This window comes from Temnothorax longispinosus, chromosome 10, assembly GCF_030848805.1.
Source record: "Temnothorax longispinosus isolate EJ_2023e chromosome 10, Tlon_JGU_v1, whole genome shotgun sequence".
NCBI lineage: Eukaryota > Metazoa > Arthropoda > Insecta > Hymenoptera > Formicidae > Temnothorax > Temnothorax longispinosus.
The window spans coordinates 7,967,447-7,993,716 of record NC_092367.1 but is presented as its reverse complement, the minus strand read 5'-3'; the positions used below and the strand labels follow the sequence as shown (position 1 = coordinate 7,993,716).

Genomic DNA, 26,270 nt, shown 5'->3' with positions numbered 1-26,270 from the left:
TTCGGCATCGTGATTCTCGTCAGTTTGGATTCGCTTAGTTTATTTATTTAATTTCTGCAACATGTACATGTAAGGCAGCCTTGTGATATCCATGTTTCATTCGCACAAGTACCTATGAGAGAGCTCGCAACACGACAATTAAAGCTCATTAGAATCTTAATGAGAGTTACGCTGCAAATATTTGAATATATATTGCGGATGTTGCGAGTGCTACTTCGCGTTCTGCTAATAGGTACGTGTCATGCACACACACACACACACACATACATATATATTCCTCTCACAAGAATCCTGTGAACTCCTTATAGGCGATCTTTAACATAGCGAACATTTTTACTTAGAATTTTTACTTATTTATCGCGCGCCTCGTAAAAAGGCGATTATCGCTCGCGCTAAGCCTACGTGTATGGACGGATACTTTGCTAAAGGCAGGTATATAAAAACATTGTTTTTTTTTTCGGTAAGAACAAGATTGGTGAGATCACCTTGCTTAATGGAAACGGTAAGTCTATCTTAAGGGAAAGAACGTACGCTCCTACGGGGCGAGTACAAATTTCTTCGGGGATATATCCCCACGAAATTCGTATCTCCGCGTTGCGCACGAGTAGTATTCGATAAATAGCGCGTACTTATTTACAGCTCAGCTTCGTAATGTGGACATCCTCAAGATAATTGATCTATTACTCTATTAATACTCGTGAGAATTACTATACGACGTTGGACACGCTTGGCAGTGTAATCATCGTGCATCTGCAACAGATTCGCCACATCTGGTAACTCCAACTTCTTGATGTCGCTAGTACGAGATATCGGATTAAAAAAAAGAAATCTTGTTCGTTTTTCTCTGTATTCTTAAATTCTAAGAAACTTTGATCGATTCGACGTACACCTCGAACAGCAACGAGAGTGTACATTGCTAATTATGAGGTCTGCCTTTGTTCTCACAGCTTTATCGCAATAAGGTCAACAACAAATTAGTCAATTAATTCCTCTTGCACTTATATCGTTAAAATTAATATACATCCTTCCGTCCGATTTCTGACGCTAAATATTCATCGTCGGACAACATTCGTAACATTATATATATCTCCTATATAAAACCTTTTGTCAACGTATCTATATCGAAAAAATTTTTAACATCTAAATTTTGATGAAATTCGTAAATATTCATTGTACCGTGAAAAGTCTTAAAAATTCGACTTGTCCTTACAGATTACCTACGAGCTTTGTCTCCGGCGAGTTGGAGATTCACGCTCGCGTCACTCGACCAACGACGGTGTCGTTATTAACAGTCTATTAAATTAGCGGTATTAGATACCGCTTGCGGACGTAATTGGGATTAAGTAACGCGTCGTTGTAACAAACAGTCATCCTCTTTGGAACACCTACGAATGTGTGACGCAACAAGTACGCGTCAACTTCCGAGAGTCGTTAACGAAAGATCGACCGAATTAAATGTTGAGATCTCTACGACGTCGTGTGAAGAAAGCATTCGGTCCATTTCAACCATATATATGTATGCCGAACTATCAACGTCTTAATATAAAAAAATCTAACAACGTCGAATTCTGAAAACGTTAAGTTCCTGACATTGTACATATTGAACACGATACTATTCCTATCGAAAATCTTACACAGAACTCGTCTGTATGCATTCATCCCAGGCGCGGATTCGTCCAAGCATATTGCTGATTATCTGATAATGCGACATGTTATAAATAATTATCGCAACGTTATCTATCAGATTGTATTTTAACGCAGAGTTTTTCATTGACGTGACAAAACTCTTCGTCAGTTTCTACGGTCAACGAGTCATCGTGTTGTCGGCGTCTTTACTCTATTCCGAGCACTTCAATCGGGACTCACTGGGCACGTGTATTCCAATATCCAGTTCGCGATCATTGGAAATGGCACGAGTCGTTTAAATCGGCAGCATATTGTTACGAACGATTGAAAATCTCTTATTGTGCGGTAGCTGGCAGTGCTCGTCGCTAGAAGACGTTTTGGCACACGCTTCAGTTGTGCCCGATTGTGAACAACGGCTGGTCTAAGAGTCGCCAACATTCGGAGAAGTTACATCGCCGTTTCCAACGGCTGACTCTTGCTTCGCGCGGTCGTCGACAGCTGCGTGAGTTCCGTGGGCTCGTTGACTAGGAACGCGTCCAGATTGGTCTCGAGCAAGGCCTCGCTCTTCGAGCGCAGCGGCTTCTCCTCGCCGGTGTCGAAGTTGGTCTCCAGCAGCGCCTCGCTCCTGGGTCTGCTCTCGGCCTCATAGTGATAGGGATGCGGCGGTACCGGCGGCTGAAAGTCCGCCGCGTATTCCGGAACGGGCTCGGACGCCTGGCTCGGCGTCAGCGTCGCCGTGTCGTAGGTGCGCCTCGAGTCGTAATCCACGGGATCGTAGGCGGCCGATGTCTCGATGTCGCGTTTCAACTCGCTCATCGAGTCGGTGAGCGCGAGGCTGGAGTGCAACGGCAGCGTGGACGCGTTGTTGAAATACGAGGTCTCGTTGTTGGGATACACCGTGGGACTCTCGTCGACCGAGGTCGATTGCACGTTCGGTTGAGACGGCCAGTTAGGAGCGGCAGGGGCGGCAGCGGCGACAAGGTTGCCGTTCCTCGCCGCGAAAGTGGAATGATTGCGGAAGCCCTCATTGCGATACGCCAGGTCGAAGACCGGATTGTCGACGCTCTGCGCCGCGCCGTACTTCTGCGCCGTGCTCTTGAAGTCGCTCGTGCTCGGCGAGTATCGCGGATTGTGAGCCTCGTACACGTCGTAACTCTGATTGTCCTCTATCGAGGAGTTCAATTGCGACTTGTCCATCGAGTCCAGGCTACCGCCGTTTAACATGCGCTTGTAATTTGAATTCAGCGTATCCGTGGAATGTTTGGTCTGAAACACGTGAAAAAGAATATTATTCAGAAGCCTCCATTAATTTCCTTAATTTCTTAAAAGATTAAATCATCGACATTAAAATCTTTAATTAACTTTTATGCTTAAAACTTGAGTAGTTTTAATTTTTATTATATGTCAATTCTAAAAACATTTGCAGTTATTTGCTCGCAATCCATACTTACCGCGATAGGTTTTCGCCGATAAGCAAGCTCCGTGAAGCCGGACGTGGAGCCGACCGATCGCAGGGAATGTAGGGACTGCCTGATGGAGTTACGTCGCTCCAGTCTCTCGAGCTTACGTTTCTTCGACTTGGACGCCCATAACGCGATAGCCGCGGTCAGCAACGCGAGCGCGACACCGACAGCTCCCAAAACACCCACCGCAACGATATCTTTCCTCCACGACAGAGGATCGATGTTAACTCTGGGATCTGTGAAAAAAATCGGAATAATCTTTCACTATTCTCTCCTTTATATATTTCTCTTTACCTCATTATCTTTTCTTATGGTATTCCATACGTACCGATCTCGCAGATGAACTCACTAGGCTGCGCGCAATGATCGATCTCGATCGTCTGATACGTGAACGTTGTGCACTGATCCACGCGGTCCAATTGTTGCACCCACACACGCTCCGAATAATCAAATCGTTCCTGTTGCTTACGCAAGAATTTCCAGAGTCCCAGATAATCCCCCATGATAAACGGCATCGACGCGTTTGCCGACTGTGATGAAAGAGAGACAATTTAACAGACAGTACAAAATGGGAGGAGCGTAACAGACTAAAGACATTAAGAGATTAAATATCATCCATCTGGATGGGATAACTCACTCTGCAAAAGTCTCGCGCGCTGTAGAAGTCCATCGGTGCGCCGATCAATATGTAACACGTGTCGCCGACGAGATCCCAGGCAGGTGGACACTTGCCGCTTAATACCGACTTATTGTTCATGTGGAAGGGTTGGTAATCCACCTGCAACAGTTCAGGTGAGTCTCCGCGATCTCTGATCCGTCCGGCCACCGCCAAAGTTTCGTTGTAGCCCCACCAATTGTGCCGCGCGTCCACGTGAGATCTCCACATTTCTAATTGTCTAAATGGGCGATTCGTTTATGAATGTTAAATAGTCTTTAAGTAATCTTGTATTCTATATTTGGATCAAGTTCGTTTTTGACTTACTGAGATCTGTTTATTGTGAGCATTTCGTAATCATTATCGGGATTAAAGAACACATTGTCGACGTATTGCTGGCCGGGTGTACCGGCAATGATAGTGCTACGGCCTTCACGATCGACTGCGTAGTTTCTATAAAAAAAAGTTATAAATATTTCATTACCTCCTTGGATAATCTTCTATAAATAGCTTGCGCGCGTAGCGATAAAGAATTATGAAGCAGGAAGGCATGAAAAGAATATAAGAACAAGCGACTCACTTATAAAAGCCGTTGTGAGATGTGCTTTGATAGATGGGTAAGCGGACCTTCTCGAATCCCGAGATCTCCAATAAATGCATGCCGAGGTTTCCGTGTAAATAATTGAGCGTCATGTTGCTGACCACTTGCTTCAAGATAATGTTATTGTCGTAGGGAGCGTTGTTCTTGGTGAAGTAATTCCTGAATATAGTCACCTCTTGGTAGGGGCTGCTCTGTCGACCCTCGATGTATCTGAAAAGTTCCGCGGTGTCACCATTCGGTTTTATAAACGAGTTACAACGCTTGTACTTACAATGCGGGTTTGTTAAAGTTCTCCGTGAAGAGATTGTTGTGAATCCATCCCTTGAGAGACGTTGCCGAGCCTCTCGAATCGGCACGAATAGAAAGACCGCCTTGATTCCGCTGCACCAAGTTGTTCTGGAACGTGAATTTTAAATGATTAAAAATCTGATTATGATTTTGAGAAAACGTCATGAAAAACAGTTAAGCGTACCACCCTGTACTTACTCTGAAATAGAGCGACTGCGTATTTTGGACGTCGAGCCACACCGCGGATTTACAGGTGGTGAAGTTACCGTACAGCTTCTCGCAATTATTCTTAAACTGATTACGCTCGAGCGTCATTATGGCATTCACCTCGCCGGCGCTTGCATACTTTACGGCCCCTTCGCGGCAGTTTGATATCACAGAGTAGGAAACGTTGTGCTGCACGTCGCGATCTGCCAATTACAAAAGTGAACGAGTGACGAGAGGAATATATGATCCGAAACGCGCGAGACGTACAATGAGAAAATTATTCTCTTTCGCTGATAAAACCTTAGATTAAGATTACTTACTGAAACCAATGGCGGATATCGGGAGAGTCACGATTTCCGCGATAAATCCATGCACGCTACTGGCGCCGTTAGCGAACAATCGAATGCTAATACTGGGATTCTGCGTTCTGAACAATTTCTTCTCGTCAGGAGTGTTAACTTCCAGATGGGCAATCTCCTTGGTGGTGATATTGTAAATGTCTCCGTCGTACAGAGTTATAGCATCGGCACGGCCTGGCTTGCCGGTAGAGTTGTAAAGATTAAATTGCAAGAGTCTGCAAAATCAAAATATTTGCCTTTTAATTTGCAACCCCCATTCGAATGCCGTTCTCGCGAAAAAGGAAAGCTCTTGACGTACCTAAATCCGAAAGGTTTGGTTCTATAAGGACTGCGGAAGATTTTCACGCAGTTCACAGGATAATTGTCATATTTGTAGTACACGATCACGCGCTCCTCGATCGTGATTTCTTTCGTGGTGTCGCATATATCGACCATGCTGAATAAATGATAAGGTATATTGAGGTCCTTAATAGGAGTGAACGAGCTCTCGTCCGCCTCGCGGCCTTCTCCCGTCAAGGACAATATATTCACGCCGTTGCCGAGGACGTTGTTAATAGTGTTGAATAATAATTCCACCTGTAATATACATAAACACGTAGGTTTTGAACAAAAAACGAGAATTATTCCGCTTTGCGTTTTCTCCCGCATACAAATGTGTTCCGCATACCGTGTGTGTCGGAGATACGGCATTGATGCCGTGATAAGCGCCGCGTTCTATGTTTACGTGCACCACCGCCGGAGACTTCATGATCGACTGTATAGCGGACGATTTCTCGTAGTGTAAAATTCCGGCGCCGGTTATATTGATGAATCGCAGAACCGATTCGACGCGCCTGACCGTCTCGTGGGTTACGACGTCGTGGATGCGATGCTCGTACAGATGATGCTCGAACTCGCTGTTCGCGATGCGTATCCCGCCCCAATAATCGTACGCGTCGTCCAGGTTTCGCTTGCCGCAATGCAGGAAGACGAACTGCCCGTCCCACGGGCACTCGTGACGATGACCGAACAACTGACCGTTCAATCTGATCTGGCAGTCTTCGAGACTCTGTTCTTTCCCGGAACACTGTAAAACGTTTAAAAGGTTTATATAGAGAATTCGTTGATTTTCCGAAGCGACTTAAAACCGAGGCGAAATTAATCGCACCTGCAGTGGTTCGGGCCAGGACCAGACGCGCGTTAACGATCCAGGATGATGCTCGTATCTACGATCGTACGACACGTAGACGTTGAGAGTGTCGTAGCCAAGTTGTCGGCACGCCACTTGAGCGTTGCGCTCGGTGAAGCGATCGTCGCACAAGGGAATCCACTGAAGAGTCGTCCTGTTGAAGTACTCCAGGAATCCTGTTACAAGAAAGAAAAAACGTAGCTGAATATAAAAGTAATATACAAAATTAATAAAGAAAATTATTATTGTTATAAGTAATATATAAAAGCAATATGATAATACGTAATATAAAAAATTATACAAAAAAGCTGAGATATAAAAATAAAAAATGTACTAATAAACAACGGGTTTCTTTTGGAATGATTTTTTTATCTTTCAGTCTACCTTCGTTGTACAATGCGGAGCAATGTCCATTCTTGCATAGACGGATCGTCTCATCCGGCATTGCCATGAGATTGGCGGAAGTCCTCGGTGTCGACTTGAAAAAGAGTTCGCGCGTAGAGTTCGCGCTCGCGTCGACTCGTCTCATCGGTCTCATTATGATCTCGTGACCGGGCACGCCGACGGCTTTCAGCGTTCCCAGAACCAAAATGCCAACGTTGGGAGCGAACTCCATCACGACGTCGGGATAGATGTGTAAGGTAGCTTCCGGCATGACCGTGATGTCGGAACGTATGACGTAGGGCTCGGATCTCGCGTGCAGCGATAGACTGTCCACTATGCGACCGCCCAGATTGTCCAGGTCAATCTCCCGATTTATATGCCACGACGCGGAGATAGACGCGTCGAACGAGTCGCTTATCAAGTACGGCCGATAGTTGGCCACGGCGTGATCGTTCCAATCGTCGAAATCAAAGATTCTCCATCTGCGAAGGAACAACAAGTTCAAGTTTCAGCGTCAAACGCAGTCTGCAGAAAACGTGAATTGTTTATGTAAAATTACCTGATAGAAGTGTCGTTTGCGCTACCCCACCAATTCTCCATTACATCCACCTCGTTGTTGATCTTGGCTGTCCTGATACCCGCCAGTAATTCGTAATCCAACGAGTTCTCGCCGAAGAGATTTCTGTTGACTCGTACTTTCTGTATGCCGTGAAACCCGACGACGTAGCTGGGATCGTCGAACGTTCGGCGTGGTCCCATGCTGACGAGATCGTACACGTTTCGCTTGATCTCATTAAAGTAGAAGCGCGCGTAAACGTCGCCGAGGATCTCGGACTGGCTGTCCGCTCGGAACTCGACCATGTAGGCGCCGCTATTGCCCTCGATACGGTTGTTATCTATTCTCATCCTCTTCTCCATTCCGCGGACGGATATCAGACCGGTCTTGCATCGATTGCTGTCGAAACGATTGTGGGATATATTGAGATGCGCGAAGTGTCCATCCACCACGAAGCCGAACTGTTCGTTATTGCGCCAGGTATTGTTGCCGAAGTATAGAGAGTGCGTAAAGTTCTCGTTATACTGCCAGACGTCCGGTAGCAACACCTCGAATCCACCGCCGCGATTTCTCTCAATCGTGCTGTCCTGCATTATCCAGTGGAAGAGGTTGTTGGAGTGCCTCGCGTCGCGGCTGAACTGATGTATCCCTTTACCGTTATCCGTGATCAAGGTGTTATTCACGTGTATCGAGATCTCAGACAGATTGGATTGGTAGATGTTCCAATAAGGCGAATAAACGTAAATAGCTTCTTCGTGATTGTGCGATATCTCGCATCCGACTAGCTGAATAGTCTCGTTAGCTTTCCGCAGAAAATGCTCTCCGATTTCATTCAGGTATCGATTGTAGTAGAACGCGAGGATACCTTTCTGGTTGCTCTTGATCCTCGTCTTTGTGACAATTAGCGAGGGAATTGGGCCGCTGACTATTTTATTGTGAATATTCTGCAAACGCGTAACCGTAACATTTAATATAAAATCAATGTTATATCTCTGTAAATGTTAATATGCACACTTGAAATGTACCTGTATTGGAGCCAAGAGCGACGTGACAACTATAACTGCTCCACCGAAGGCATTTTCACCGCTGTCGTACTCCAGAATTACCACGAAGGAACTGGATGAGACGGGGAAAACGCTCAGGTCCCGCTTTACGTGCCAAATCGTTTGATTCTTGTCAAAACTTTGCGAGTCGTGCAGTATAATCTGTTCCGTACTTCGATTCTCTATCGGGTTCAGTAATTGGATACCGATGACGTAGCCTGGTGTACACTGTAATTTGGATAAAGTTAGCTTGATCGCGACAAGATGCATCTTGCGAGAAAAAAACAATTTACTTTAATGTCGATGGTGCGACGGACAGGTGTGCCGGTTACTTTAGTCGTTATAATGTACTTGGTCTCTCCGTTAGCGACCTCGATGTTCTCGTTCGTCTCCGGCAAGATTACCGGATTGTACGGCGAGTCGATCGTGCTGTCTGGGGCGCGCAGGAACCATCCCGCGATTTCTCTCTGCTGAACGGCCGAGAGAGCGGGATTGTGCCTTATTCCCGCGACCTTGTTGCTCTCGATTCGCGAGTTGATGATTCGCATGCCCAGTTGCTTGAAGCTGATGCCGCTCCCGCCGTTGTGAGAGAAGTCGCTGTTTGTCACGGTATTTATCGCGTCCGCCGAATATATGTCCGAATACAGAACTCCCAAGCCGTCTTGCAGATTGTTAAGGACCTTGACACCGTCCAACGAATGCCGGGCAAAATCGATTTGCAAAGCTGTTATAGAATACAACAGTTATTCGTAACGTGATACTCAACCCATCGATTATTAACGAAAATCTCGAAATTACCTGGCTTAAACGAATTCGTTTTGTAATCCAGCAAGCCTGCCTTTTCGATTGTCACGTACTGCAGGTCGCTTCTCTGAGCCAGTGGCCCCAATCTGAGACCCGCCCATGCCGCCTCCAAACACCTGACACCAACGTCGTTCGCGTGAGTGCACGAGTTTTCGAAATCCTGCTCCCTTTCCGCCCGACACTTAGTTATATCGTTGTCGTATTCGGTACAGCGCACATTGCTGAGAAGTATATCCTCGTTGATTCCCGCGTTCGGAATATGCGATCGCTCCATAAGCCAATTCTCGAAGTCAAGGATAAAGCCCAATTGATGGCAAACGAGCGCTGCATCCAGAATCGTCCATCCATAGTTACACACAGTGCCCCATTTATTTCCAATTTTTACCTTTCAGAATAAAAGTATCATTAAAAATTATGCAAACTGTAATTATGTAGATTTTTTCTGTTTTGTTTGAACGTTTATTAATAGTTCATCAATTTTTTTAAAACTAGTAAATCTTGTTTTTTTATAAGAAAACTAATAAGTCGGCTTTATAAACGCAAACGCTTAGAAAGAAAATTGAAAAAGAATTGAGTTACCTGCAGTCTCCCTTCGAGATTCGTTTTCCCACCGAGAAGCCTCACTGGCACGGTTTCCGTCTCGTCGACCTGAACCGTATCCTCATCCATGAGGAAGGTGTCGTTATTTGGTAACGCAGCGAGCTCTTCTTTGAGAGTGAATAAGATGTCGCTGGGCTTTTTGCCACGCGCGTCGAATTTGCCGGCAATCATCATTCCCACGGCCGGTGGGAAGCGTAACGTAACGCCCGGTTGTAATATTAGCTTGCCGCCCGGTCTCACATTGATATCACGTTCGACAATGTACTCTCCGGCTTTTAATTCCTCCTGGCCATCCACCTCACCCCCCACTAGATTCGTGCCGGGCGTGACAAACTGCGGCACGAACGTCGGATTCGGAATGATGGTATTCGCGCCGGGATTGCTGCTGTGCAGCAAGTAAGGCAAATACTCGATTTTGGCAAGATTGTATCGGTCTTTCCTAAACAACGAAAATTATAATTATATTTCGTTGTTACTATCGCGACAATTAGAAAAAAATGTTACAAGTAACGAGGCGTACCTATGGAATAATCGATCGAATATCCTCTTTTCTTCCCCAGATCCTAGCCAGTTGTACGTACAATTGATAACTTTACTCTGATCCTCCAGATGAGAGCCGATCTCGTAAAGCGATTCGGGATTGTATAAAATGTTGCGGTAAACTTCGACGTTGCTCGAAGACACGACGATGACGGCGGCTACCCTGGAGCGTGGTATCAGTTTGACATTCAGCATGTCGCCATTGTCAAAGAGCTCCCGGACACGATTCTCTCGCAGAAAGTTCCTCGTGAACAGCAACTTTTGCGCGTCATTGTAAGGCGATAGACCAATGCTGACTACGAAGGGACCTCGGTTGTTGTAAAATTCGTTATGTCGTATCACAACCTCCGCGGGTAAAATGTTAAACTCCTCGTAGAGCGGATTTTTTATCAGAATCGCGCCGATCGCTTGTTCTCTGAAATGATTGTACTCTATAACAGCATCGAGATTGAGCGCCGGGCTCAGTTTGATTCCTAATTTCGCATTCCTTATGAACCAGTTGTGCCCGATTTGTACTCTCATTATTCCATTGTCCTTCCTCCAACTGGATTCCACTTGCAATGCCGTTTCGAGGCTGGTATTGAACCAGTTGCCAGTTACGTTCACGTACGAGTTGCCGGTTGAATTACCGATCTATCGACCGAAAAAGATGCCGAATTTTATTCGTGTATTGTACATAGCAATATTATAATAATCAGCTATATAATTGCAATGTAATGATGTGCAATCGATTAAAATCGATATACGTTCGCGCTTACCAGAACGCCGATGTCCTTGTTGCGAAATATCTGCGAGTACTCGATCACAGTTGATTGATTAAAGTGTACGTATTCAGTGGCGAGGCTATCATTTAACCACACCGCGAAACCGTAACCGCTGTTGGACGATATGCTGCTGCGCGACACGTTGCGATTGCCGCCCGTGACAGTGATGTTAACGCCATCCCCTTGGTTGAACGAGATACGACTATCGGTGATGTTAACATCCATCGCGCCATTCAGCACATGCACGCCCGCCACGTGATCGTTATTCGACACCGAGGTCTCGTGAATATGTAAGGAGGATCTTAGTTTCTCCACGACGATACCACGGCCACTGTTGCCTGTTATTGTACTGCCGGTCACGTTGAGATCATACGTTTTCTCTGTAAAAAAAGAAAAAAAATGGAACGTTAAATATCTTTAGTCATCTCAATAACTTAAGAGGAAGATTCACGTTATGCATTTTTGTTAGACTTACTGTAGCCCGACGACACTCGCAGGAACACGATCGTGTTCGTTCGGGGGTCAGCTGTGAATTTCACATAGACATTTTGCCGCGTTGAAGTCACGCTCTGCGGTAAAGTCCCATTTCTGACTTTGACGCTCGCCAGGAGTCTGTCCGCTCCGCTTAAACCGTCGCGCACCTCTATGACGGCGCTGTCGTTCCTGTCGGTTTTCATTTGCAGAAAATGCACCGTCAGGACGTGGCCTGGCCTCGTGAAGATATGCTGAATAATATTATTGCCACTCGTTAATAAATGGTTCTTGCGTTATCGTTAAAATTTCGTAATATTACTTTCGCCGGTGACAAACATCGTCAACTCACTTGTGGACATCGTTTTACGTTGGGCGCGTATTTATTCTGCTCCATAGATATAGTGACGGGGAAGGTCTGACTGGCCGTTGTGGGGAAGGTGCATAGATCGTACACGTCGTTACGATCCAGCTTTTCGTCCGGTCGCTCATCCGTGTGCACGTACTTTATTCCGTCCGCACCGTTCTCGAACACCGTGCAGTTATTGATATGCGCCATGCCGGACGAGCTATTTACGTAAATCCCGTATCCTAAAATAAAACCATAGTAAATTAAAACATATTATTCGATGTGATAGTTGTAAATAAATTATTGGAGCAGATCGATAGGAATGCATCTTACCTCTGTTATATTGCACGGTACAATTGTTTATTACGACCGGTGCGTCCGACGTGGTGACGTTGATACCCGTGAGAGCAGAATGGAGAACAGAAATCGACTCCATTATCGGTGGCACGCCCTCCACATGAATCGCCGATGTTATATTGTACTCCCTCCCCGTGCCAGCATATCTATTTCAAGGATTGAAATAGTTTTACATTAGGAACAATCGATCAGTGTAATCCTCTTTGAAGAAGAGATTACTACTCACTCGATCACCGTATTTCGCAAAATGGACCGCGACCGACGCACGTAAAGCGTGTTCTGTTGAATGAGCGGTTTATAGTACACCGCGTCCTCGAATCGTATTCCCCGCCAATGCTTGATCGCCTTGGTCGCACCATCGTGGCGAGGCAGGCAAGAAATTCCCAGGTCCGGATGATAATCTGTAAGATGTTGGATCTCCAGATTAGAATCGGACGCCGCCATTGATTCACAATACGTGCAATAAAAAATTTACTTCATTCAATAATTAAAAATAATGTACAAATTATAATTATTTTCATGATTTTTGCAATAAGATTTTTCTTTCGATACTTCGAAAGGCTCATAGAGTTCGCAGAAAGTTTCTCGCAGAGAAATCTGCGAACACTCACCGCAAACACCGGCGCCCAATTCTCTATCCGGCCAACGTTCGCAGGTCGTCAGCGAGGGCTCGGTGCCGCGGCAGCCTGGTTCCTCGTAAAGAAGACGCGGCTTGGAGGGCCATTGTCTATCGATCCACGACCACCACTGCCCGCCCTGATAACCGAGCTGTCGGCACGCCGTCTCCAGATCCGCGCGAGTCCAACTGCAATGAGATTCGCATGAAATATCTGCGCCGGTATCCCCCCATTGTTGTCTGTTGTCGATTACGTTCGTTGACCACGTACTTTCGCGAGTTCGTGCAGACGGAACGCCAGCCACCTCGATGAAAGAGTTGCAGCCTTCCCGCTAGCGGACTCGGTCCGTCAACGAGGCGTATCGTAGGTGATGTTCGAAAAGCCGAGACCTGCGTTTCCACTTCCGCCGCGGTCAGTAGGATCGGAGCGTGGGTTTCACCCTTTCAACAGAATTAACAATCATTAGGAAATGTCAAACACAAAATCTTATTTGTCTTTGTATTTGTCAATTAGAGTCGCGCTAAAAGCGAGACATTCCCGCAAGAAGAATCATTAATCGTAACGAACAAAAAATAAATAAATAAATAAAAGACTGCATACTTTCCATTCCTAATTTATCCGATTATATCGCTATATTAAATGTACTAGGAACAGAAGGAAGGAAATCCTATATAATTCAATAATATACGGAGATTACGGGTTGCTTGATCTCTCGCCGGACTGCTAATTACTTTCGCTCGATTTAGCTTCTACGTTCCCCTGTAGCGTGAGGCGCTCCCGTTAAAAAGGCCGAAAAATTTCAGCCGCGCCGCTTGATCCGTGCCAAGAGCGATCGTGCCGAAGGTCTTGGCACTACGTCTCGAGTCTATAAGAGGATTACCGAGGGTCGTGGGTCAATCGCGCGGGGGCAAGAACCGCCGGTTGACGCGTGACCTGAAACGCATCGCTTAGAGCATTAGAGGCGGTTGCCGCTGCTGAATCACTCGGCCCCGTATACGGTGCACGCGTTGTTCGCATCCCGTTCTTAATTATCCGATTAGCGGCTTTCTGCGAGACCCCTCGACGGCCCGATACCGGCGCGGGCGGAAACGGCACGGGCGAGTGTCCACTTACAGAGATTAGAACAACTGTTCGCTCGGCTTTAAACGTTTCAAAATGTTTTCTCTATTAGCGATAACGCTCAGCAATCTTCGACGGCTTCCCCAGGTGGTGTGAACGACAGGTCATTAGTGGGAAATGCTTGCTCGTTAATGAATTAATCACACACTGGTCCTCTCTTATTTCTCTTATTTCTCTCTGCGAGTATATTAAGCGAATTTCTTGAAAGTTGAAACCACACACACATATGACATTTTAGCTCCCTTTCTCCCATTAACGAGATAATTTATTTCATATTATTTTCGGAAACTCTGATGACTCACCCGTTTCAAGGTTTTTCTTCCATGACTATATTAAGTTGTTTAAATATCGCGTGTCTAATATCTCAGAAAAATTCAACCTTTTAATTGTTTAAAATATTTTCTGAATTGCGAGTTGTATCTGTAGAATGATTGAGTGCGCGTGCCCCCTTTAAAATTGCTACGCACGACGCAACTCGCAATTAAAATAGCAACAAGATAACACCTAATAACACTTATTAGAAGCATTAACGCGTAGGTAGCGAGCGCTATTTCGCCGATACGTCCACACCAATAATAAAAGCAACAATAAAAGCAACGATGCTCGCGTGTCCGTGGCGTTTCCGGTCAACCGGTGTCCTCCGCTCCGCGCGGGAAAGGATCCCTTTTCCTGTCGCTTTGCATTCTTTCGCGATTACATTTACCGGACTGGAGTAAAGCGCGACACGCTCTTTATTTCACAAAATTACTTCTAGCTTTGTTATTATTAAACGAAAGACCACACTGCAAAATAACTGATATTACTATCGCTATCCTTCTCGGTAAGACAATTAAAGACTAAGAAGAAGCAGCGTTCTTTATATGCTATCAAATGGCTTCTTCACCTTTCTAGAAATTGGACAGGTTTTATCAAATAACTGCAACAGATTTCGAGATAGCGGATGATTTAATATAGTGGAACATTTAATACGAAAATTGAAAAACGTTCCGTTTGTATCAATTATTAAACGTCGCTTCGTCACTTGATAACGTCTAATGAATCTCGCGACATTACTGTTGGTTTCTTAACAACAATTACCTCTGAGGTAATTTAGTTTAATCGTAAAAGTTTATTTACCGGAAATTTCACGGATGACTCGACTCGCAGGAAAAAACGGGCGATAAATCGTTGGCAAACATCGACAAGTAGTCCGTAACGTGCACCCAACCAAAGTAGAGACATTCGACAGTTATGACGATTATAATCACACCGGATGAATGAGTTAAAACCGGGCGAGCGAGAGTGTAAGATTACCACGAATACGCGAGGGGATTCATTTTACTCGAGATTCCATCTCGAGTATTCAAAATAACGTGCGAGATTACTATACGCAATAATATACTCTTGCAATAATACACTCTTTTCTAATAGTTTATAATGTAACTCACTTAATTTATGTTATTCGATAGATTATCATAATTAATTAACAATTAAACAAATAATTAACAATTTTAATGAGCGATTATCATATATAATTTACGTAATAAAGGAAATCAAAATTAAAGGAGTCAAGCATATCAAATCTCGTGTTGAAATCGTTCTGTAAAAATGTTACGACAGGAGACATATAATTATGAATCACGTTCTTCTATACACTCCGCGCTATTCGCTCCCAAGTGATTATGAAACTTCGCTGATAACGAAGTTGGTATGACTCCAATCTCATTATCAGTTAACGCTATCAACGGCGCTATCGATTCTCAACGTAAATGACAAAATGACGATATAACCGAGTCTCCGGTGGGCTCTGGATCGGCGTTTTATTGCCGATAATAACACCCTCCCGTGAGATTTCAACTTGAACTTCTTACGCATAATGTCGAAATTTCGCTGGAATCGCAATCCGCGCGGTTTACCGAGAAAGCAATTTGCTTTTAAGTTTCCTTCTCTCTCACGCGCGCATGTAGTAACACGTGCAGTTACACGCCGCGATGACTCATGTCCATTCAACGTTACACGTACACACGCCCATCGATATTCCTCGCAGCTGTAAGAATCCTGTCCGCAATTATCCACGCTCGCGTTGGTATACCCCGCGCATATCTAATAAAAGTCGTGGAGTATCTGTAGCAACTCTCTTTCTTACACTTTCGGATTCTTTCTTGTCGAATATTCAATACTGATATAAATATGCGAAATAAGTAATAACAAATGAAATACAAATGTACATACATGTGCAGAGAATGGACCAGAATTTAGCTTTACGCTCAGTCTTCAAATTTACAATTAGTCTCGACGATTAGGAGCCGCGTAATTTAATAGAACTCCAAGACGTACGCCCGAGAATGACCCGCTGTGCGAAAACGTACGTGTCTCGAGACCCCGTGCACCTCAGCGGAGCACCATTAGCAAACAAAAGTAACGGTTGGAAAATCTACTGCTCGCGCACCGCGACGTGCGACGGTACTGATCTTTACGGCGAACGAGACTATTCGCACGATGTTTATCAGAATTCACCTGGAGCCAAGCATAACAATGTACGATAAGATGCATCAGCGAGTCGTCCAAACAAGACGCGGCTACCTTGGGCGAACTGTTGTTCGATCGTTTCCTTTCTACAACGTTTTCCCAAAGGTATATCTCGAAAATTTACTTAAGTGCAGGCCATTTCGGGAAGAGTGTTATCCCAGTGACGAATGTCCAACATCTCGCTGTCACCCGATAAATAAATATTGTACCACGCTACTTGTGTCACGAGTGGTCACGAGAGACACGGTTTTGACATCAACGACGCGGCTTAAGGAACTTGACGGACGATCGCCTTTGTTCTCGCCTCGAGAACAAAGCCTGACTTTCTCCGGGGCGGCGTGCCCTCCCGCTTTTCAGAGTCTCTATCGCGATTTTTACGGATTATTACCTCGGCAGTTATGATACCGCGGACGGTGATGCCGACCATCGGGCCGAAGCGAATCTCCACGCCGGATTCTATAACGAGTTCGCCGTCCTTCTCGACGAACAAATCCTCCCGCAGCAAGTAAGGGCTCTTCGATCTCGACAGCAGTCTCTGACCTCGGACAATGCGGCCGCCGTGCAGCTCGTGAAGACCGCCGCCGTTGTTCCAATTGTCAGTCACCCCGCTGGCGTTCATTAGCGTCGTCGGTTCCGTGTAGTAGATCGACGTTTGGTCGTACCTGTTGTCCGACCGGGCCCCGACCAGGACGGCCAGGATCGACAGGGAGACGCACAACCGTTGCATTCTTCGGCACATGTTTTCGCCGTCGGACAATTCTATATCTATATGAAACACTGAACTCACTGGAGACAAATTCCACCCACCGTGGTCCTCAATTTATTATTAAATTAATCTGAAACGATAACGACACTCTCGAGACTTAACGTTCAAAAAGAATAGAAGATTAGCGTAATTGACATTTTTGCAGGCCCACCGTTGTTTCCACCGCGATTTCTCGATACGGTCTCACGGCCTTCGCGACAAGCGCGTATACTAGCTGAGCATTACGCAAACGGAGATGCACTCGCGTTGATGAGGCCGTCACTTCGCGAGAATCATCCGCTTATCGCCAATCCACGGACGCGTCATTCGTCGATCCGATCCGCATGTGAGTCAGAACCGTCTTTCCTCTTCGTCCCGCGGAACATCTGATACTTTCACTGGGCAGCGAGCTTCGACAGACAATTGTCCGTATCGAAACACCGTTTATCGCTCCTCGTCGAATGCACTATGACCATCCGGCGGATCGTCTCTGGAGAACAATTGGAGAATTTTAACTACTGAAACGTTTCTCGAAAACAATCGCGACATCAGGACGTGATGAGTTTTGAAGAGAGAGCCTCCGAAAGTACTGAAGTAAAAATTAATGAGCTATTTGTAGCGCTGTCATTTTATTGTAACGGAAAAACGTCCTGAGAATATTACAAAAAGATACTAAATCAAAATTTTCAAATGTAGTCCCAATAATTTTGAAGTCGATTTCTCTTTAGCGAAAATTCGACTCGCTCTCGCTTTCTAATTTCTTCATTTTTAATATTGGATATTTTGTTAAGCCTTCCGAAACTTTGTAACTAAAAATTAAATAAGGAACAAAATCGCTTATCGTTCAGGTTTATCTCTGAAGCTTAATTCGCGGAATCTTTTGTTTTCGATTGCTCATAAAGCAAAGATAAATAAGTCTTTGATCGAAATTCGCATCTTTCATAAAGAGAAGTTCGAAAAATAATAATAAATCTTTCTTTACAAGTTTTCAACTCGAAAGGCACTGCCTGTTGAATTCAAATTCCTCGGAGGAGGCTCTGTAACGATTCTCGATCGCGTCGATCCGGCAACGTCGGCCGCTTGTTTGAATTCTCATCGCATCCTGACCATTCACCACCGTTCACGGTTGCATACGCCGCGGCAAACCGCTCGTCAACATCGCGCCCTTCACGCACGTGTGTGTTGTGTGAATCGAAGCGAGGCGACGCGACGCGGTTGGCCGCGGGGCGAGGGACGCGATGATGACCACCTTCGGGGACACTTACCGATGGCTAACCGAAGACGCGGGGTACGTCGCGCGGTTCGAATTCGAGCGTTAACCCTCCGCTCGTTCACGCGCGAGGGACCGCGGCGGCAGCGGCAGCGGCAGCGTCGGCGGACCGTGCGCGTAACGCAGCCGTTACTCCGCGCTCCGCTTGGCGATTCCTCTCGTTTTCACGTCGCGCTTCAAAATCTCTCGCGAGCGCAACCGTTTTCGCCGCGTTATGCCGTGACGCACCACCTCGCTCCTCCCGTCTTTCCTCTTTTTTCCTCAATCTCGTCGAGATCACATTGATATTAATATAGCGCTCGGGCTTGACGTAGATCAGCGCTAGTCCCCGTAGATCATTGCCGACGACGCCGATCGATCGATCGATCTTTCATTAAAATTGCGAATCCGCTAAAGCCTCTCGTACGCGACGCCGTCGTCGATCGTCGGTCGCGGAGCGAGGTCTCTCCCCCATCTGGAGCACCACCGTCCGAATCGTGGGCGCGGTTTTGTCACTGCGTTTTGTCCGCTCGCGTATATACGCGCACTTTCCGCCGCGGTCACTCCCCTTGCACAACCAGTCGCCGTCCCTCACAGAGGCGCTACGGCTACTACCGCGGTCGCCATGGTGCGCTCGCTCTGGTAGCGCGCTGACGCTACGCTACACCTACTACAGCGGAGCCGTAGTCCAGGTCACGTGACGCACCCGAGCGTGCACGTCACGCAGGTTGTGAAACAGGTGAGTCCCTCCCAGCGCCGATGTACCGGGTGTCCCAGCTCACCGTCCTCGCTGCAGATTCCTCAGTCGACTTTGGACTCCAGCCCGTTTCCTTGGTCCTGACGCACCTACGGTTTTCCAACGATTAGGTTTTCAGCGAATGAGGAACCTTCGACGAACTAAGCTTCAAGAAAAACAGCAGGCGAGAGGAGCGTGACTCCTTGGTGGGCAATCTAACGCTCCTGCTCCGACAGAATTTTAATTTGAAGCTCAGTTACGGAATATATGGTATATTAAAGGTTGTAAAGATGCACTGAATTCTTCTCACCGTTTTTTACCGAAGAAATATGATCTCCGAGCTCGTTGCTCGAGGAAACTGTGGTCGAAAGGATATCCGGCGATCCTGGAGCACCCTGTATACGTCACGTCGCGTCGCCGTTCGCCTCTGTGTCTGCATACCTGCAGGGGCTGCTGACAAATGTGGAATGTCTCTTAAAACCGTGCGTGAGAAGTCTCTTATCATTGAATTATCTTAATCAACACCGGGGAACCTGATATTTCGGTTATATTTGGTGTGACAACTCTGAAAATTCAACAATAAGAAACCAGACTTAATGACCGAGATTTTACGATCCGAATTTTATCTCTGGCTTGTATCTCGCTTTCGTAAACGAGTCGTCGATTAATGTAATCCAAGAGAAATTACCTTGTCGCCTCTCTGTCGTTGGATTTGCTGATGAAGGGAGAACCTAGGGGAGAAGAGATACTTAACGAGAGACACTCGACAAAAGATTCTTAACAAACTTTACAAAAACTCAACAAGTGACTCTTCTCGACGCCTTTGTCCCTTTTCTTTGTGTACCGAAACGGATTTTGCTTCGGACGGTGACTTTCTGTAAACCTCAACACAACGGGATGCCTTAATATCGGGATACCTAAATTCCTTAAAACTCTTTTGGACGAAAAGCGAGACACAGACGTCACTCCAATGCTCCATTATCGAAATATTAACGTGCCTTTCGCAGGAGGTAGATGCACTTGCCTGAAATCGTTGTGCAATGTGCATTTTAAAAACAACAACAGTTCGCGACTCATTCGATGATGAAAAATGAAATTTGCCACAATGCTGGCTCTGACGGTAACGTTACCTCGCGCAGTCAGATACGGCATCTTCCGGAAACGCCATGCACCGACAATCGGAAACACGCGGGAGCGAATCGAAAGAGCCGAAAGAGCAAGGCGGTTTTGTTATCGACGAAGTAATAAATTTATTTTTTGTAGCAGGATTTGTCATTTTTTCTCCCTTTCTCTTTAATTGTTTAATTTCCAATCACATATCTATCGCATTTTAAATGCAAGAAATTACACAGCTACATACGAAGAAATAAAGCAAGAAATAAATTTATTGTTGCTTGAGAAAGTGCAAAAATGTTTGCACTTAAAACGAGATAGATATACAATTTAAGAAAGAGAGACAGAGAGGAAGCGAAGATTGAGTGCAAAAAGTGCAACCAACGAACAGACGTTTATTGTCATTTCGACGCTGAATGAACTTCAGAGCACTTCAGAAGCGGTTCGATCTTGCATGTGACCTGTAACCTGCTATAACCTCAAAGTTTTCCGAAAGTCGCTCATTGTAAGAAGCTTGCAGATATGACCGACAGCAAAAACGACAAAGCGAAAGTCGATCTCGGACTTCTCGAGGAAGACGACGAGTTCGAGGAGTTTCCCGCGGAAGGTATGTGTTTCTTAACCCAGTGACGTTTGCGCGACGTAACCTCAAAATCGCCGATTCATCAGCGATCGAGAACCCCAAAATTGGATTTCGGACTTTAAATTGATTCTATTGACCAGATTGGACCGCGAAAGACGAGGATGGCGACGATATCAGCGTTTGGGAGGACAACTGGGACGACGACGACGTCGAGGACGACTTCAATCAACAGTTGAGGTATTTGCTTTGCCATAAATCAATTTATTGAACAAAAATTCCATATATACGCGCAGGAGACAACGTAGAATTTTATATATTTTAAAGAAAGAATGTTTTAAGTGCGGTACGTAAAACAGATTATAACCCTTTGAAATCTGGCCGAGACTGCAAAATGTTGTACATAGAACTCACAGTGCTGTAATTAATTTCAGAGCACAGCTAGAGAAACAGAAGGCTGCGAGTGAAACAATCAAGAAAAACTAAGATCGTGTGATGTACGTTTAATCTTATTATTTTATATAAATAAATGTAATTAAATATCTAAGCGCTCGTGTGTATCTATATTCTGTATATGCATTATGTACGCGTAAAACTCCTCGCAATCTTTGGAAGGTGGATAGCAGGGCTGTAGTTTTGTATACACTATATAACATGCACCGTACGTTTTGTGGGAACACACACGCAATTCCTTTGTACAAAACTTAGTTATTAAATATAAATGCTATAGTAAGTCCAGAAATGCGTATAGTGCCTTCCCCCGAGAGTGACTCGTTTTCAAAGCCAAGTCAATCGAAAGGAGCCATTATTTTCTAATGGAAAAAATACTTGGCATATCTTATTGTAAATATATAATCAGGTACAGTCTTTGTTTTAAAAAATCCGCCGGGTTTTTCCACGAGAACGTAAACGATCAACATATATGTTCTATCGTATGGCACATATCAATTTTTCCTTTATACAGAAGTATTTTGATGATAAGTATCTAAATGACTCCCCCAGACACACACAACGTCGTCAAGAGAATAAGATAGTGTGCGAGGTCTTGCTAAATCATCGAGCGATCTTCTAAGAAATCGATCTAAAGAACTGAATAAAAAATAGAGAAGTTAATTCGGGTCATGATTCGTTTTACAGGAAATCAACAGTTCCGATACTAGTGCGTCCAACATTTGCATGTTTAAATCTAAGTTAATCTTTTTGATTTCGCATGAACTCAACAGATAGTTCAGAGCCTTGTGTACGTCGTCCTCGCCGAATATCAATTTTACATCGTACGATATCTTCTCCTCCAATATACGTAGCAACTTGTCTCTCAACTGCGTGCCATTCTGATTCGCGACATCACGTGACGCATCCCAAATTAACGAAGAACCGCTCAGAGAGTCGAATAACCGAAGAATTATTTTCTGTAAATAATTTCAAAGTTAACTAAATAGTTTGTGAAAAAGAATTAGAATATTCCTTGAAACGTAACTCTCACCTGCAGGATTGGCTCTGAAATGTTTCCAATTAGCAACTTAGTCCATCTAACGACAGCTTCTTGCTGTAACGTGTTGTTACTAGCGATGCCTGCTAAAAGCTCACAAATCAGGTCTATCGTCGTACACGTCAGCGTTAAATTGGAATCTAACTCGTCCACTTCGTCTGGAAAACATAATATTCATTCTTTCATTGTTACAAGATATATAAATTTTATACTTTATGCAACAAAAAGCAGTATTATAGTTACCATCGTACGAAGTATTAATGGTCTCCCACCAGCAATCCAGTAACTCCGAATCGCCACTTGCTTCCATCGAGTCAACTGCTTCGTAAGCTGTGTCTACTGTACAATACTCTGTCCTTTCTGCGATCAATTGCTGGAGTTCAGAAGCTAGACTTTTCTAGAAACATATTTCAAAATATAAATTTTATATATGTTATACAAAAAATTATGATGTTTGGAAGAGATAAATCGAACTAACAAAAGTAAATTGCAACTTCAAACTTTAGGGGTCAAATTTTTCATATTAGGAAAATGTAACGTGCAAAAGGTAAAACAACTGAAAAGTGTAAAATTTGGATTAGATTTAATACACGTTACCGCTCGTCGAATATATTCTAATAATTTTGATTTTTCGAGGATATTCAGAGACATGTATTAAAATTCTCAGTTATACTTCTTTTCTAAAAATGTATGTGTTACGATATACAGGTTCCATTACCGACTTTATATCCTCGACAAATCTCCAGGGTATGTCAGACAAGGGCATTAGAGTAGGTAGAGGGGTAGCCTCTTCTTCTTGGTCCAGTTCGAAGCCTGGTACAACGGTTTTCAACGTATTGAAGACACCGGTCACGGTTTTGGCCAGAAATCGATCTAAACGAGGCGCTATCGCGTCGGCTTTCTTGCCCGCACTGCTACTAGGTCGAAGAAAGTGACGCAGCTGCGGCGGACATTCATTCGCCAATCGCGTACACAACGTCTTCAGATACGTCTCCAGTTCGATCCGGCCACCCTCGGGTAACACCAATTCCGACATAACGCTCGCTAACGATGGCATCTAGAATTTTGCAAGCGTAATTACTAAACGTGAATCACTTGTTTATTTTTGTACGAATTTGTTCAATGTTTTGCAAGCCTTACTTCTTCCAAACTGAGGTGCAACTGAACAAAATCGGCATATTGTCTTTTGACCGTAGCGGTGGTTGTTTCGAATAGATCCATTCCACGTTGCTCGACATCGTCAAATTGTATGCAGTAGTACAGTTGCTGCGAGCCGTCCGTCGCGGTGTGAAACTCAGTCCAGGGAATCGATAAATTTGTAAATTGGCTGCCTTCATATATTACGTAGGATTTTTCTTCAGCATGTCTGAAATTTACAGGGCCATGTAATGATAAAGACACTTGCGAGGCTAAACGTCGTCTTTACTAACAGTGGTGTGGTCGCCGTAGATTTCTGTTGCAACAGATTTCTGAGCCTAGCGATAGTCGTCGCGAAATCCGTTGGCTCTTCATACACCGGTGATATCTTGTCTTCTTCCAATTCCAGATCCGCGTCCGTTATACTGTCTCCCCACAGGCCTCTGTGCTCCGTGGAGAGACCCTCCAGGCACAGAGTCGGCCTTTCTGGAGCTGCCGTTAAAGCTGCACTCTCGTCTTCACTCGTAGTAGCTGCAGCAGTTGGACTAGACTTGGATACAGATTTTGGCAATTGCTGCGGGATCACAGCCGCTGTCGCAGACGTGATACCGTCGCTTAGAGCAACAGTTATAATACCCTGAAAGAACGATTAATCAATATATTGTCGTTATCGCGTAATTATCGCGTGTGACATTGTCACTATTGGAATTTACATTGATATTCTGTTTAACTGGAGTAGCAACTTCGTTTGGTGGTGCTTCCAATAATCTTAACAAGTTCTCGAGCAACCAGTCTGGGCAGCTTATTGTGTCTATCGTTATTAAGAGTCTCTTTGATAAAATAGATAACAAAAGTTTGCACGGTAACGAGCTAGTTAATTCCCACTGTAAAAACTCTTGTGCAAGAACAGTAACTAAACGATGTAACATGTGCTCCAATGTTGACGCACTGCGAGAACCAGGGTGTAAATATTTGTACGCCTCCTCCACGCTAGCTGTAGCACCTTTCTCGACTCTGCGTAACGCTCTGCGGAACAGATACAAATAAGAAAGGTTTTTGCCGGGATTACAAAAATATTTCTCGATAGATATATATCCATACCTGCGATATTCCTTTAAGTGTAACAGCAACACATTTGCCAACTTATTAATAAGCTTTATCTTATCTATCTTACTGGCTTTCCAGACAAGTCTGGTCAAGAACTTGTTCAACAAGTCCTGCGCCTCATCGGGGAATGACTTTTCGTTACTTATATTCTTATACCAAATTTCTATACACTTTGCATTGATCTCTCGCGTCATTTCCGCGACGTTTAGCTTTTTTCTTCTCGTCAAGGGGATCTCGTTCTTACAGTTGTCGGACGACATCGCGCCATCATTGCGCTTAACACTACCTTTTTGTGCAGAATTCGAGCTTTTTTGGTTTTCATCGTCACTTTTGCGAGTGATCTCTGTATTTCCGTCCTCGTCTACGGAAGAATCCTGACCTAGTTGGCCTACCAGTCTTTCGCGTATCCATTTGTTCATAAATCCTAGAGGGATCGGGCTGTTGGCTTTCAGCGTGAGACGTAGCAAGCAGCAACTCAGCCATACGGATATAATCGTGACTAATACGGCCCAAGAGATGGAAACGTAGATCGGCAGAGACGTGAGACCTGTCCACCCTTGCACAACCAAGGACAATATTGCAGCTGCCACACTAAAAACTAGCAGTATTTGGTTCAACCAACTCATTGGTATAACTTTCTCCATCTTGCATGCTACCGTGGTGCTTTTAATTAGCGACACAACTTAAGCGTTACATTTTGTGCTACAGTAACCGGAACCTGCCGAGAAGAGAGATACGTTTAATTATTTTTCTGCTCGTTATCTACCACATATTCAGCGAAGCCAGACTACAAAATTAGGAGACAAGATACACGCTGGTTCTGAGAACCAGTAAAATTACTTTATTAAGGGCCGGTTGTTCCAACCTATTGGTAAGCTGCCTGATAGTTAAATCACATGTTTATCTTCGTCCAATGTAAAGGATAAACAAAGACATACATATGATTTAACTATTAGGTAGTTTACCAACAGGCTGGAACAACCAGCCCTAAGTTGATAAAATTACTTACTCCTTTTGTATTATTTAAAAAAATCACTTGAATTAGTTATCAACACTTGTGGGGGAAACGACGATTTGATAATCGGCAAGCGTGTATCTTGGATATTTTTATTAAAAATGCCAGTGTAAAATGCGGGAACAAATTCGCGCAGCAGCATTAAACGCGTCTTATTCGAATTTATTAGTAATCCTGAGAGAACGTACCACGTATGCATTTCTGCTTTAAGCACAGCTGTTTACTTTATCGCCATTTCCTCGTATAGGCGATTATCCTCGCCATCAACGCGATTTAGGGTACGTCGCCAGAGAGTCCGACGCGCCTGCACCTCGTCATCTGTTACGATAAATCCATATCACGCGGCGACCCCGTTTACGTCGATTTGCTCGCGTAGCCGATCTCCTTCAACATCACCCGCTTTGTTACGTACGACGCGGCCACGGAATACGCATCTCCGTGAGAACTCCGGACTTCGGCCCGTTATTCGTTTCCCGGAGCCACCGATGGGATACTATTACCCGCGGCTGATATTTCAGGTAGATACTGTGCGCTATTGGCTGTCTAAAATTAAAAAATATTAGCACGAAATCTGAATTCACAACACTCGACGAGAATTTTAAATTCTTGATTTATCAACA

General features: G+C 44.7%; 3 protein-coding genes across 5 annotated transcripts; 1 reads left to right on the top strand and 2 right to left on the bottom strand.

The window, feature by feature from the left end:
- Positions 1–19: 19 nt before the first annotated feature.
- Bark (protein bark beetle) lies at positions 20–20,587 on the bottom strand. Of its 3 annotated transcripts, none has more exons than XM_071791717.1 (29): positions 18,490–20,587; positions 17,397–17,714; positions 16,868–17,315; positions 13,123–13,292; positions 12,847–13,040; positions 12,462–12,636; positions 12,212–12,381; positions 11,882–12,120; positions 11,534–11,783; positions 11,053–11,438; positions 10,275–10,927; positions 9,734–10,193; positions 9,149–9,539; positions 8,644–9,074; positions 8,333–8,578; positions 7,311–8,251; positions 6,752–7,233; positions 6,347–6,543; positions 5,867–6,265; positions 5,498–5,775; positions 5,161–5,414; positions 4,832–5,043; positions 4,617–4,741; positions 4,325–4,555; positions 4,072–4,197; positions 3,727–3,985; positions 3,418–3,619; positions 3,078–3,325; positions 20–2,892 (listed from the first exon to the last, which is right to left on the bottom strand). In XM_071791717.1, the coding sequence occupies exons 3-29, from the start codon at positions 17,216–17,218 to the stop codon at positions 2,074–2,076; spliced, it is 8,889 nt and encodes a 2,962-aa protein (XP_071647818.1). In that variant the 5' UTR covers positions 17,219–17,315; positions 17,397–17,714; positions 18,490–20,587; the 3' UTR covers positions 20–2,073. The 3 variants fall into 3 exon arrangements, with proteins under 3 accessions (XP_071647818.1, XP_071647817.1, XP_071647819.1); XM_071791716.1 differs by having other exon boundaries at positions 16,868–17,714; positions 18,490–19,319; positions 19,520–20,587; XM_071791718.1 differs by having other exon boundaries at positions 16,868–17,714; positions 18,490–19,659; positions 19,898–20,587.
- A 139-nt stretch (positions 20,588–20,726) lies between these two features.
- Positions 20,727–21,449, top strand: Sem1 (Suppressor of exocyst mutations 1). The gene is made up of 3 exons (XM_071791722.1): positions 20,727–20,929; positions 21,046–21,142; positions 21,337–21,449. The coding sequence occupies exons 1-3, from the start codon at positions 20,845–20,847 to the stop codon at positions 21,386–21,388; spliced, it is 234 nt and encodes a 77-aa protein (XP_071647823.1). The 5' UTR covers positions 20,727–20,844; the 3' UTR covers positions 21,389–21,449.
- On the bottom strand, positions 21,391–26,101 carry LOC139821020 (uncharacterized). The gene is made up of 9 exons (XM_071791721.1): positions 25,839–26,101; positions 24,630–25,353; positions 24,242–24,554; positions 23,822–24,165; positions 23,532–23,757; positions 23,110–23,448; positions 22,635–22,788; positions 22,386–22,549; positions 21,391–22,311 (listed from the first exon to the last, which is right to left on the bottom strand). Exons 2-9 carry the CDS (start codon positions 25,277–25,279, stop codon positions 22,012–22,014), a joined length of 2,490 nt encoding a protein of 829 aa, XP_071647822.1. The 5' UTR covers positions 25,280–25,353; positions 25,839–26,101; the 3' UTR covers positions 21,391–22,011.
- Between the last annotated feature and the right edge of the window lie 169 nt (positions 26,102–26,270).

Coding starts and splice junctions, on each gene's coding strand:
- Sem1 (XM_071791722.1), top strand. CDS start 20,845: ATGACCGACAGCAAAAACGACAAAGCGAAAGTCGATCTCGGACTTCTC. Junction 20,930..21,045: donor CGAGGAGTTTCCCGCGGAAG/GTATGTGTTTCT, acceptor TCTATTGACCAG/ATTGGACCGCGAAAGACGAG. Junction 21,143..21,336: donor GACTTCAATCAACAGTTGAG/GTATTTGCTTTG, acceptor AATTAATTTCAG/AGCACAGCTAGAGAAACAGA.
- Bark (XM_071791717.1), bottom strand. CDS start 17,218: ATGTGCCGAAGAATGCAACGGTTGTGCGTCTCCCTGTCGATCCTGGCC. Junction 13,041..13,122: donor GTCTGCACGAACTCGCGAAA/GTACGTGGTCAA, acceptor ATCTCATTGCAG/TTGGACTCGCGCGGATCTGG. Junction 5,044..5,160: donor GATATCCGCCATTGGTTTCA/GTAAGTAATCTT, acceptor TGTAATTGGCAG/ATCGCGACGTGCAGCACAAC.
- LOC139821020 (XM_071791721.1), bottom strand. CDS start 25,279: ATGGAGAAAGTTATACCAATGAGTTGGTTGAACCAAATACTGCTAGTT. Junction 22,789..23,109: donor TTGTCGAGGATATAAAGTCG/GTAATGGAACCT, acceptor ATATGTTTCTAG/AAAAGTCTAGCTTCTGAACT. Junction 22,550..22,634: donor CATTAATACTTCGTACGATG/GTAACTATAATA, acceptor TATGTTTTCCAG/ACGAAGTGGACGAGTTAGAT.